The following is a 14,017-nucleotide window of genomic DNA, read 5'->3' as shown; positions in this document are numbered from 1 at the left end:
CTCCCATTTTTAATCCCGTCACTTGGTTCCAGGCTGCAGGGCGGCCCCCATAGCATGATAAATTCAGAACATTATTGGCTCCCTCAGGCCCTGATTCAGCCATCTATCATTACTCAGTAATGCACATACTTAAGTGCACTGCTAAGTAGGTATGGGCTCGAGTGTATGTTTAAATGGTCGGCTGAACCGTGGCCATGCAGATTCCACAGAGCTGTTAAATCTCCTCAGGGTGGAGCAGCCTGGAACAGCACATTTCCTCCTTAGGAGGCTTTTTCCCCTTCGTTTTTTCTACACAACTTTGGAAATCAACAGGGCAGGTGTTCAAGGTCTTCTCCCCTCAACTTAAAAAAGGCAGGCTAGTGCTAGAGGAAATTTTTCCTTATACTGCGGCAGGGTAGTTATTTTCTTGCAGTTATATCTCATCTGTTGTGATTTGTCCTAATCATAGCTGGGCTGTGACATTCTTCTGGAGACGTGGGAAATATAGAGTACTGTGGTCACTGAAGCTGTGCAGGACATAATTCAGTGAACATACTCTTTGGGCACCTTTTTGAACCGTGATTATTTTTGCTCCTGGCCAAATATCTGCCCAAATGACACATCCTGGATGAAGAATAATCTCTGTTTCATGTACACTGTTCTTCTCCTTCACATAACTTAGAAGATCTGTTTAGTATCCAAAATGTTTTGCCTGGGATATTCCCACTCCAGGTTCGTATGGTACTGTCTTGTGCCTGTTATACACACTTGCATTTTGATTTTAATTCTCTCAGGGAACTGGCCTGTTAACTTTTTGGTTACTTTGCCTGTTGCTCGGCTTCAGTAATATTCTCAGACAGAAAGAACAAAAATACATTTTTGGATTGTTTTTGAACCTTATACACAGCAAAGCTGAATCGGATCTTCCTCAGAAACAGTTGGTAGCCAACAGTAATGAATCATATGAGTGCTCTTTGCCTTACCTATGCTATTAACTGGGAAACTGAATTTCTACCTCTTGTAGCTCAGTGTTACAGTCTTCTAGCTCATGAGCTGTCTTAAGCTTCACAAGAAGAGAGTCTCCAGTATTAAAACTATTTTCATATATTTCCTGTCAGATTGCAATCACCAAATGTCATGAGACCCACATATTTTTCAACTGCTGACTGTGATATGATCGACTACCCTGTATATCAGAAAAGTGCCAAATAATTTATCAGTCTTTCTAAGTTATGGCCAGGAAAATCACAATCGGTCATGATACCTGCTTTAATCTGCAGTGTTATAATTGGCATTTGATTCCAGTGAGGGAAAGAAGAGCACTAGTTATCTGAAATGATCATTTCCCTGTTTGAAAGTCTTAACAGACTCATGTCTTAACAGGCACAGGAGCTCTAGCTTTCTCAGCCAGCTTGGACACACCGATTCAATTCTTTAATTCAGAGTTATTAGACAAAAACAGGGAGGAAAGGACTTTATTAATAAATTTCATAATGCTGAGTTTCCACACGTGCAATTTGTTTTTAGGAAACAGATTGCTCAAATTTGGGATAGGGAAGGAAAGGATTGTTCCCATAAACAAGGTAATTATGCACTTTGGAGAATGTGGAGATTAGAGCCTAGATGAACCTTAACTTACATTCTAAGGTAAAACATGTTTTTAAAACTGCTTAATTTCTAGTTTCAGATTAATTTTAAGTGTAGTCAAATACTGAAAAGATTCTTAAAAAAAAAAGTACAGACAAGAGTAATTTATTCTTGTACCCCAATTTAGCCAGCTGATTCAGACATAGCAGGAAGAGGTGTGTCAAATAAAAGGTGCCATTTTTAAATGGCCATTTAAACCCACTGTCATATTTCATTGTGGCACTGCATCCCATGATATCCAGTGAACTCACATCAGTATCACCTCAATGTATGATGTAATGCCATACATGCATCTTTTGCTGGATTTTAAGAAACTCATGCTGAAACATTGGTTTCAGATCGTGGAGCAAAAGATTAAACCTACAATTCCATGTTTCATGTTCCATACCAGGATGTTGACATTACCCTTTTAAAAGAGCCTTAAAATCACTTTTTCAACATTTTTCAACTTCTCTGTGTGTCTGTGCACCTCATCTAGTCATTTCTTTAGAGCTATTGAAAAGATTTGTCCCGACTAATGCTGAATTTCTTTTCAGCAAGAAATTTATCTTACATTGCTTGCAGTATTTCAAAGTAGATGATAAATTCTGTATACTCTTTTGATCTGCATACAGCATCTGTGAACAAATCTACACATGTAAAAAAAAATTCTGTGAAACTGCATAGAATTATTAGCATTCACAAATGTCCAGGTGCTAAAAGGACCTCCTACACTCAGCTAAAATAACCTCAATGCAGTAAAACAGCCTTTTCTTAATGCACTCCCCTGAAGAAGCTTTAAAAAAATCTATGATGGCTTTTTCGGAGAGGAGGGGAAAAATATAAAATGCTCAATTATGCACTTACATCATTTTATGTAGTACATGTTTTGGCTTTTTATCATGCAACCTGGATGACATTTTTAAATTACTGTGGTCAGAGCCATGCAGATTTAGATAGTATTACATGAAGGAAATAAATTAAACATAAGAATATGAGAAATAGGTCCATACACTGAAGTTTTCATATTTATAAAATAATGAATGGTTATTTTTTTTTTTTTAATGTCTCTTCTTGCACAGCAGATTGAAGTGACATTCATCATGGACATTTTTATCCCAGTTTCTGCTTTCCAGGCTGGAAGAAATAGATATGAAAGTGATATAGTGCTTTGATATTCTGTCTCAGGAGATATCAAAATAGTATAGGGATCAGAGATCTCTTCTGTCCTAGCATGACATCCTCAGGTTTTCTTAAAGTTAAAATTAACTTCAAGTCCCAGGGTAACTGCGACAGCAAAGATGCAGTGAGATGTTTTGGCATCACTTGCAGAGCGAGGCACCCTTTTGTTCACTCTTTCAACACCCACATAACTCTTCTCTTCCTTCCCACATCTTGTCAGGGTACATATCATCTGGGCCCTGGGGGCTGTGTGACCTTGCCTCCAGGCCAGTGCTTGATTCTGATTTGGTGCCCCTCAGAGCTTTGCCAGGCCGACTTGCACAACTTCCAATTTTACTTGCAGTTTCCTGCTCTCTTACACGTTCCTCTGTGTGTAATGGGGTTACAGAGTCTGCATCCTTCTGTGTCCCTCAGAAAGCCACATACCATTGTAATGTGTGGGTATTTTATCCTCATAAAATTTAAAAGAATCATACTACGGAAGAAATATTATATTCATTCTTGGGGTAAGAGTCTTGTTCTCTGCTTTTTCAGGGGTATTACAGTTGTCAGCTGCTTGGGAGCCACAGATATTGAAGCCTCCTAAAATCAGGACACATAAGTCCATATATTCTCTGCTGCACTATGTCTTCCACAGCTTCAGCTGTTGGAAGAAGAAAGACTGGAATTGTTAGTGGATATTAAAAACTTGCATCAGAAGTACATTATTCAGTGTCTTTCCAGTGAGGAAAATATTACATTTGGATTAAACATTTTTGATTTTCATAGACTTCTTTTCTCTATCTTTTTAAAAGGAATTTCCTGATTTTGAGAACACAGTGACCAAAAAAAGAAAGTAAGTTGAGACCAGTTCGAGGTCTACACAGTGTCACTATATTTGTCTGTACTTTTCATCCTTGTTGTTTTATTAATGTTTGCCAATGTTGCTTTAATTCTCATAGAGTACATGTATTAATGTTGGAGTTGGAAAGCAAGTAACAAGCTTGTAATGCATTACTAAAGCTCTTTGCCATGATTTTTTCATATACATTAATATTTCTTCCAAAATATCAGAACCAGGACAGCTAAAATCAAATGCAGTTAATCTGAGCATGGTTTAACCATATGTCTGCTTTTCTGGAAGATTGAAGTGGTAACCTATTTTATAGCATGTTTGTACCATTGACCTGATAATCTCCTGAAGAGTATTTTGTTTGTGTTTTTAATCCAAGTAAAAAATTAGTTTGCAAAATGATTCAGATAAAGCAGGTCAGACTGTATTTTATCAAGTATATTTGTGACAGTAGCATGCTTTGCATCCATTCATTGAGACACAACGCTATGGTTTGGGCTAATGATTAATATATATTAGTAAGCAGGGGTATTTATTTTGAAAATTCTTTTTTGGCTTCACGTTGAAGGCTATTGCATTACTGAAGTGGTCCCCTTCAGATGAAATCTGAAATCCTGCCTAATGGAATGATAGAGACAGATTTTATCTGTCTGGCTGTGACAGACATGAAAATCCCTGGACATTCTTTTTTCTTTTTCCATTTTTAGGTTGGGCTCCACTAAACTCAGAACATCAGTGTTATCTATGTTTATTGCTGAGAAATTTCAAAATAGATAAAGATTTCAAAGAAAATCAAGAGCTCCTTTGTCTTAAGTAACAGTTTTAATCTATTTCTGGTCATCTGATAAAAATACTAGTAACTTATCAACTGCAAACACAGAGACGTATGCACTCAGAGCTGTGAGATCTCAGTTATCTGTGACCAGCCAGGGCCCTGTGAAAATGCTCCCAAAATTGCATTAATTAAAGTATGGACACAACTCTATTATTCATGGTTTTCTCATCATTCTTTAACACTTTTAAGGAAGCCAAACTACTGTGTAGGTCTTACCCAAGTTTTACTCTACCAAGCTCTACCAAATATGATGCAATCACCTAGCTGCCTAAGAGCCTCCTGCTTAGATCAGAACTAAGTCTGCCCCAGGAGTAGAAATAGTAGTCTATAGCTACAGTGTCAAATCTTACAATGCAAATAAAACTATTCTATTCTAAACCTAATCCTATTTTAAATGAATTATCAGAATTTAGAAGGGTTGTCTAGATCATTTGACTAATTGATATAAAAAATTAGTAAACTGGATGAAAATAATTTCACTCAACATGAAAAGATTTTGTAATGGAAATTATTTCATTGTGAGTGTCCAGCCATCACTATCCTGGCATGATACCCCCACTGATAATGCAGAAATTTTCACATTGGGCTTTTCTGTAGATATGGAGAAAGTGAATGAGGAATTATCATTCTCTTTTTCTTACAACAGGGCAACAAGGAAGCACCAAATGCAATAGAGTAGCAGAAATAAAATAAACAGAAGTATGCCTTGTTTAGACAGTAAGAATTAAATTGTGGAACTCTGGAAGCAAAAAAAAATCCAAGTGGTTTCAAAAGGATCTAGTGTTTACAGACCAGTTCCTTAAAAAACCAATAGTTCAGTTGCACCCTTTTGCTCAGGAAACCCTTCAGCACCTATGTGCCTGAAGTTGGGAGATGGATCTCATTTTTTGTGCTCTTTCCCTTCTGCTGATCATTGTCACAGATTAGAAAGTCTCTGGTCTCATCTGGTATAATCTTCTGGCTTCATCCTCTAGCTCATAGATTACTATCCATTGGGGTTCTTTATGGATGAAGTGAAACAAATTAATTCACAGGGTAAATCTTTGTTAATTCAAAGATTTCTTTTTCTTCTGTTAAGTCATTATATTCTTTAAGTCATCATCTATAAACCACTGACTACAGACGGAAGCATGAGTTAGGACTATTCCTTGATGTAAATGTGCAAAAAGCTCAAGGTTTATTTAGGCAATAAAATGTCACTCACAGTCATGGGGACGGTATGTTCATATGTAGCTCTTGGTTCAATCCATTGTTATGTCACCAAACTTCAGGCACTAATTTCTAAAAGTTATAGGACATTGCAGATCATGTCTAAAGAAAAGTATTTCTATTTTCTTCTGATGGGCTCCCTGATTCAGTCATGAATTCTTCATTCCAAAAAAAAAACTTGAATAACATGTTTTTACAGAATGAAAACTCAGAAGCTTCCAGAGCTTTGTGTGGCATGTGGGAGTAGATGATCGGGTGAATGAGAAAAGCCAAGTAACTCCAATTAAAGCCAGTGGGAATTGCACAGCTAAATCCCTGTGCCCTGCTTTGAAGAATTAGGTTGAAAATATCCATATTTGATTAAACGTGCTTTCATTTTTCATTCTGACTTTCAGCTAATGGTAAATTCTTTTAATTCTTGTAGATCCATCCAGAAGTCCATGTCTGAAAATGAAGCATTTGGTTAGTAACTGCTTAAATCATTTACTGTATACTTGCTAATCTCACAGAGCCAACTTTAATTAAGGGTCTGATTTGCTTTACAGATGTTGGAGCAAATGGAAAGGAAAGGAAAAAATACAGTTAAGCTATCAATATATTCCCCCCCCCCTCCATTTTCCACAGACATGTTTGTAGGTAGATACTGAAAACAAACTAGTTAAACATAGAAACCAAATTGAGATTTAAAGAACCTATTATGGGACAGCTTGAGAAATACTCAGCATGTCCAGTGTTTCTTTTAATCATTTCAATAAAAAAGTGAAATATCTCTGATCTAATCAAATTCATGTCCCTGCCCATTCCCACGTTAAACTACTTTGCTCCAGGTTTCACAAACAAGTTCACCAATGAAGACATTCAGGTGTTTTTTTTTTTTAACCTGTCTTGACACACCTGTGATTATCCACACTTGTGATTCAATAGGTTCTATTTTGTAAATCCTCTGTAGGAAATAATCATCAGTTTCTTAAAAAGTAGAAATTACTATTTTTTTCAGTGAGAGCTTACTGTTAACATTCTATTATTTATTCTCTGGAGTTTGGGTTTAGTTGTTGTATCTAGCCCTTACTGAGTAAAAAGGTTATTACATCTGCCTGTAACGATGCAGCTATATTTCATATCAATGTGTCTCAGATAGCGGAAAGTTCCCCTATGTTAAGACTTCATTCTGTAGCCCTGCACTGGGAAGACTTTCATGCAGAACAGTATCATTTGGTCTACAGCATCCAGGCTGTAATGAATTCCCAGCACTTGACAGAATCGACAAGCGCGTTCATAAAGAAAATTTTCTGACATAGGGTGAAACTTAACCCTTTTTTTAAAAAAAAAAAAAAAGAAAACCAGAAAGCACAAAAACTTAATAGTTATCAATATGCTGTGAAGCATGACTGCTTCGAAGTTCAGGAAAATGGCCATCTTGTTCTCAAAGCCAACCTAGTTTCTCCCATTAAGCTGAGACATACTAGCCTTGGAGCATGTGTGACACAGATGTGGGCATCTTTGATGCTATTTCTTGCTAACACACTAGCTGGTTAACTGTAAAATTAAATAATATTTATACAATTCCTGGAAGCAAAATAAAGGCACAGATGTTCTGTGGGCTCCTAGGTCTTAAAACCAGGGTTAAGATAACAATAATTCTGATCATGTTTTAACAGTGTTAAACGAGCTATTAGCAGCAAAAGATGATAAAACTTGAAGTCTGCTCACAATAAACACCATCCATCCATCAAATTTCCTATATTGTGAAATCATCAATTCATTTCTGTGTTTGAGCAGACGCTACACTGTTCTGCAAGCTTGTTTGATTTGCATTCTGATGCTATTTTTACAGACTTTCCTGTTATTTCACAGGTTTGCTATGAATTCGGGTGACCGCTCTCTGTGCTTTTACTTTAGACAGGAAAAATGTGAATGGCACACTTTGGCAGGGTTCCAGGAAGCCGGAGAATGATTCGTGCATCAGAAGGCACTGTCAGCTTGAAGGTAATTGCTAAACATATTTCAGCTGATTTTGCATTTTCCACAAAGTATTTTAAAGGGCACCTAGGAAAATTTCTCATTTTTCACCAATAATCTAGCTAAATAATTTGTCAAGTCCTTTTGAGATTTATCTTGTCCCCAAGGGGGGGGAAAAAGTAGTTAAAATAAAGCTTACCTTAAAACTGGGAAGCTAAGGACACACTCTGTGAGCAATTCAGTCTGTAGTCCACAGGCCAAAGACGACTTCTACTACAGTAAATTGCCATAGTCATGTTGTATAGGGCTTGCCAACTGTAATATGAGCCTACAGTAGGGATCTGTGTTCCCAGTATACTTTACACTGCTCCAGATATCCAACAGGGAAACAGTAACTTTTGTCAGAAAAAAGGTCTTGTGACAGGTGCAAAAGAGAGTTGGCAAAATTTTGTAGGCAACTGTTTTGTCCGATTCTCTTTCTAAACCTGTTTTGTCCAGCTTTATTGAAACAACCTTACAGCTAATATATGGGAAATTGCTAGTGACACTGTTTAAGAGTTGATCAGTATAAACTCATAAAAATAACTATGAGAAATAACAAGTGAGCAGTTGCCTTGTCTATTTAAACATAAACTGGATTTTTAAAAATCAAAATGCTTTGATAATCTGCTTAATGTTGCTTCCAGGAATGGAATTTGTATTTGTACCTTTTAAAGTCAAGGTAGATCCATTATAGTTGCCTAATCAGCCCAAACCAGACAAGGTTCAGCAGAAACAGAAACCAAGATATGTGAGATTAAAGTGGAGGCGTGTTTTGTTCCCTACTTAAGACAACAAAGTGGGAAGATGGCCATTGTCTTAATTTTTACTATCTCCTCTACAAATGGTCTAGATATCCACTGTTAGGAGATTCCACTGTTACCTGGACACGCCAAAGAAAGCACAGGACAGGGCACCAGCTTTCCCTTTGGATTTCATTCACTTCACCACTTGAAGATAAACTCTTAAATGCTTGGAAAATAGATCTGAAATTGCAATACCTATTGTATTTGCCCATGTATGGGCAAATTGGGTTTCTTGGAACCAGAACCAGAAAGAAGAGATGACAGGAAAGTTTAGAGGAACTCTGCTCTTGTGATGAACTGATGAGGGGAAAAGGGACCTTCAGTGAGTCTCATTGGCTTGCAAGGGAAAAGGTTGTAAAGATAGGTGAAAGAAAAATGAGGCATTTCTCTCCAGACAGGTCTTACTTTTAAGCAAAAACATTTTGGAATGATTCCTCATACTACTCCAGAGGTTGTCGGTCTGGAGGCAGAAAAAGGCTGAATGAGAAAACAGAACTTTTTGACCTTCCTCCAGAGTCTTCTCTACTCAAGACTTTTTTCACCCTTTTAAATATCCAAAGCATGCAAAAGAAGCAGTGCACATTTTAAAAGCTGACAAGTGTTGTAATTGAAGGGCAGGGGCCCAGAGGGAACAGGAAGCAAAGCTGGCAGCTAAATAAAAATCTCCCTTTCCCCTACTGCAGTAAAATTATTTGAAGGGAAGTCCCCTTCACACAGTGGTGAAAACCATTGCAGGGAGATTTACAGTGTATTCCTATTGATCAAGATAATTTGTCACTATTGATCAATCCTTTCTCTTAACAGAGATAATCCTTCAAGGTCTGCAAGTTTATTGCATAATATGAATTTCTGTTAGATATAATAAGCCATGTGTGGTGGCCAGCATAGACTTCTCTGCTTACTTCAGAGTTGCATTCACAGACCTGATCCAAATCTCACTGAAGTCAATGAAAAGACATCCACTGACACCGGTAGCCTTTGGATTAGGTCCTTAATGCTGCTGTGTGTATAACCCCTGCAAAAATCAGTTTTCCAGACTGATAAGGCAGTAAAAACATATATATCCCACAGACACAATAGTGGGAATACCTGTCTTTGCTCACAAGCCCAAACCCAAATTGTCAGTACCAGATTTGCCAGCCTAAAAGTATTGTTGAAAAAGATGACTATGCAAGTCACAGTCATTGGACTTCCATGAAAGAGTATGGAGGAGAAAAACAGAAAAGAGCTGACAGCTCTCAGAGTCAGTGGACATAATTCTCCACCGCTCCTAATTCACTCCACAGTAAAGTGACTGGTAATTGTTGCCAGACTAGGAAGAAAAGAACACTGCAGCTTACATACACCTTTTGCAGGTTTGGGGTTTTTTTTACCCATATACCCTATTCCATATTTCAGTGGATCGGAGAGCTGATTTAAGCAAGATTTAAGAGTACTGCGGATGCATGTTGTTAGGGCTAGCAAAAGAGATCACGGTTGGGGGGGGGACCACTAAGGTTTGCTTTAATAACTTGCTGTTGTTCATTTGGTTTTGACCAAAATTACATTAAAAACAGTGTCACTGTAAGTCGTCTTTCAGGCTAAGGTCATTATATGTTGCCCCACAGTTCTTTGTGATTCAGTTGCAAAGAGCTACCAAATAATACTATTTTGGACGAGACCGTAAGAGGACTTGTGGGCACAGGACTGAACGCTGCAAGACTTAGGTCTTAGAGTAAGCTTACAGAGCACAGGGGCACGGTGTGCAGATATGCCTGCAGGAGATGAAAACAAATTAGCCTGAGAACCAGAAACAACCCAGTTATGTGAAACTGGTGTTGCATAAGCACTTCTTGATATGAGTTATGCTGCTTCTAGAAGACCAGCTAGCTCTATATTTAAATAAACAACTGGATTGTCAGACACCTGGCCCTCAGTGACTTCAAGGAGATTTGCAGGTGCTTGAGACATCTTAAAATTGGGTCAGTCACGTTAGATTTAAACTTATGTTAAACTGAGGACTAAGAACAGATGAAGAAGTAAGCATGAATGAGTTTTCTTTATGTGAGTCAGTTTGCCAATTTGTTCTGTAGTCTTACTTCAAAGCAGTTTGAGATAAAATGCATGCTTAAATGATATAAGATTAAGTTCAGAGAGTCAAAATGTCACCTCAAAACATCAAGTGCAATTCACATGATATTCCTCAGAATAACTTAAAACAGGAGATTTTAAAGCATGTTTGTTTTGGGTTTTTTTGTCATAATTCACAGAAGATAATGTTATTGGTGATGGAATACCTTTGCTGCAAGGAAAGAAGATAGAAGAAACCACATGCCAGGTGAAAGAACTACTCTTCTTTTCAGATTCTAATATTTCATTCAAATAAAATGCATATTTCTTGCTTCCATTCAGTATTGCCTAGCCTAAACTTCATACTCAGTTTGCCTGTGTATTTCAGAAGCTGAGTTTAAAAGAAGACTCTGGTGACTACCTGATTTATGCACCATTTTCATTATGCAGACCGTATGGGTTTTAATACTTAGAAAACTTTTTCTTTCCCTGAGTGAATACATTTCTGTTAAATCCATGTGCTGGAATTGTGTCTAGCAAGACCTATACTAAGTGTTTAGATCAGTCTTGCATGATCCATATTGGCATATGTATCCTAATGTTTTCTGAATTTCTATAAACATATACTGTATCTCCGCTTCATAATACTATCCCACTAGTATGAGCAATTAAGGAATTCTGACCCTTGGGTTTGCAGAATAGTAATAACATAAAAGTAGGTAACAACCCATCAGCTGGCAAGCAGCAGGGAGGTGGGGGAGAAGGACTTGTAGCTCTGGAATTAGAACAACTGACGTTTGCTTTTTATTTCACTTCCAGTCCCATGTTTGCCTTGTTAATATGTTACTTAAAGGGCCAATTCATACCTGTTGCACATCAGCTTAGCTCTGCTGATTTCACATGACACAACAGTTTACCCAGTTTGGGAATCTGACTAAAAGTATCTAACACACATCTATATATATGTGTGTGTGTGTGTCTAAATGAGGAATTAATACAATAAATTATTTAAAAGCTGAAAATCTGGAAAATTTTCCTTTACAGAAGACTATTACATTCAAGGTGAATATTACACTTTATAAAAGGCTCCAAGTTGAGTTTCCTCTGCTGTTTCTATACAATGTCAGGAGTCCTTTTGGATGTTTAGGTTAAAAGAAAGAAAAAACTGTACATGCATCACTCTGAAGGCATCTGAGATAAGACAGAGAGCTGTGAAGACCCAGACTTTAGGGAGTGCTCAGCTCCAGTGTAGGCCAGAGACACGATCTGGCTTAAAAGGAAGACAAGTGAAATGATCTGTGTGTCGGAGGACAGACGACTGTATTGGTGACTTTAAAGCCAATATGTTCCAGTTTTCTGCTGCTTTCCCTCAGGGTTTTATCTGTCTCTGTATTGTTAGTTTGTTCCCATGATTACCTCCTCTCCCTGCTGCCAAAAAGTACGTGGGGAGGAAGGAAAGGAGAAAATAATTATTTTCTCTTCTGCATCTCTCATTCTCTTCCTCTGTTCTCTTCCTCTGGCCTTCTAAGTATTAAGAAGACAGATTATTCTTTGATTTCCCACAGCAGTTCTTCCCTTAGTGTGAGGGATCTCTGGCTCTGCCTCTGTCGTGCCACGGCAGCCTCTGGGCTGACTCCTGCTTAAGATCCTGGAGGCCATTCCCTAGACGTGATAGAATATGGAGGGAAAAAGGGAAGAAGAAATAATAGGGAATAAGGCCTATGTTTGCTTGAAGTGTAAGTTTCCTTAAAATCCCTTAAAGCATCTCCCCATGAACCATTTGCCCCATTTTAAAAGCAAAGCTCTATTTTTGACTTCTTTAATTTTTTCAAGGCACTTTTTGGGGCACATGACTAACAAGCTGTAGAGTCTTGGATAACTCCAAGCTTTGGTACCAATTTAAGACCTATTGAACTTGGCTTTTACAGCTTGCTTTCTAAAAATTTCATTTTTTATGACATTATTTTGAGTTTTAGTGATTATTACCTCTGGCCTTCATTATCATCAAGATAACATTGATATAATGCCCTTTTAAGCTTCCAAAATAGTCTGATTATGTCTGTTTTCATTTGCTGTACTGCATTATGCACACAAATAAGGAAATGTTGAGAGAACAGCATTATGGTGGAAGCTCTCACACTTCTTCTGCAAAATCAGCACAAATGATTCCCCTATGAAGTGCCTGTATGCTGATGCACACAGCATTGGCAACGAACAGGAGGAATTAGAGGTCTGCATGCAATTGCAAGGCTGCGGTCTCATTAGGATCACAGAATTGTGGTGGGATAGCTCACACAACTGAGTGTAAGCTGCCATGGATGTCACTCCTATCTTCAAGATGGCCAGAAAGAAGATCCGGGGAACTACAGGCCAGTCATTCTTACCTCAACCCCTAGGAATGTGATGGAGCAAATCCTCCTGGAAACTATTCCCAAACATATGAAGGACAAGAAGGTGATTGGGGGTAGTCAGCATGAATTTATGAAATGGAAATCATGCCTGATCAGCCTGAGGACCTTCTACAATGAAACGACTAGCTTGGTGGAAGAGGAGAAAACAGTGGATGTTGTTTATCTTGATGTTACTAAGGCTTTCAACACTGTCCCCCATAACATCCTCATGGACAAACTAATGAAATAGGGACTAGAAAAGTGGACAGTGAGATGGATTGAAAACAGGTTGAATTGCTGGGCTCAAAGGAATGTGATTAATGGCTCAAAGTCCCGCTGGAGACCAGTCCCTAGTGGCCTACCCCAGGGGTCAGTCCTGGTTCCAGTACTGTTTATCATAGAATCATAGAATCATAGAATCATTAAGGTTGCAAAAGACCTCTAAGATCATTGAGTCCAACCGTCAACCCAACGCCACCATGCCCACTAAACCATGTACCTAAGCGCCTCATCTACACGTCTTTTAACTACTTCCAGGGATGGGGACTCAACCACTTCCCTGGGCAGCCTCTTCCAATGTTTCACCACTCTTTCAAGTAAAGACATTTTTCCTCACGTCCAATCTAAACCTCCCCTGGCGCAACCTGACGCCATTTCCTCTCGTCCTATCGCTAGTTACTTGGGAGAAGAGACCAACACCCACCTCGCTACAACCTCCTTTCAGGTAGTTGTAGAGAGCGATGAGGTCTCCCCTGAGCCTCCTTTTCTCCAGGCTAAACAACCCCAGTTCCCTCAGCCGCTCCTCATCAGACTTGTTCTCCAGACCCCTCACCAGCCTCGTTGCCCTTCTCTGGACACGCTCCAGCACCTCAACGTCCTTCTTGTAGTGAGGGGCCCAAAACTGAACACAGGATTCGAGGTGCGGCCTCACCAGTGCCGAGTACAGGGGCACCATCACTTCCCTACTCCTGCTGGCCACACTATTTCTGATACAGGCCAGGATGCCATTGGCCTTCTTGGCCGCCTGGGCACACTGCCGGCTCATGTTCAACCGGCTGTCGACCAACACCGCCGGGTCTTTTTCCACCGGGCAGCTTTCCAGCCACTCTTC

The 14,017-nt window shown here is 38.8% G+C and overlaps 1 protein-coding gene across 1 annotated transcript in view; it reads left to right on the top strand.

Moving 5' to 3' along the window:
• Positions 1-14,017, top strand: part of SAMSN1 (SAM domain, SH3 domain and nuclear localization signals 1) — a 101,443-nt gene that overhangs the window by 17,378 nt on the left and 70,048 nt on the right. The window contains exons 3-6 of the mRNA XM_076352125.1: positions 3,582-3,622; positions 6,088-6,125; positions 7,563-7,649; positions 10,717-10,784. Coding sequence (XP_076208240.1) covers positions 3,582-3,622; positions 6,088-6,125; positions 7,563-7,649; positions 10,717-10,784 — 234 coding nt within the window. The remainder of the gene's footprint in view (positions 1-3,581; positions 3,623-6,087; positions 6,126-7,562; positions 7,650-10,716; positions 10,785-14,017) is intronic.

The sequence above is a fragment of the Aptenodytes patagonicus genome, chromosome 1 (genome assembly GCF_965638725.1).
Source record: "Aptenodytes patagonicus chromosome 1, bAptPat1.pri.cur, whole genome shotgun sequence".
Lineage (NCBI taxonomy): Eukaryota > Metazoa > Chordata > Aves > Sphenisciformes > Spheniscidae > Aptenodytes > Aptenodytes patagonicus.
Note: the sequence above shows the minus strand (reverse complement) of the source record. Positions and strands in the feature narration are given on the sequence as shown.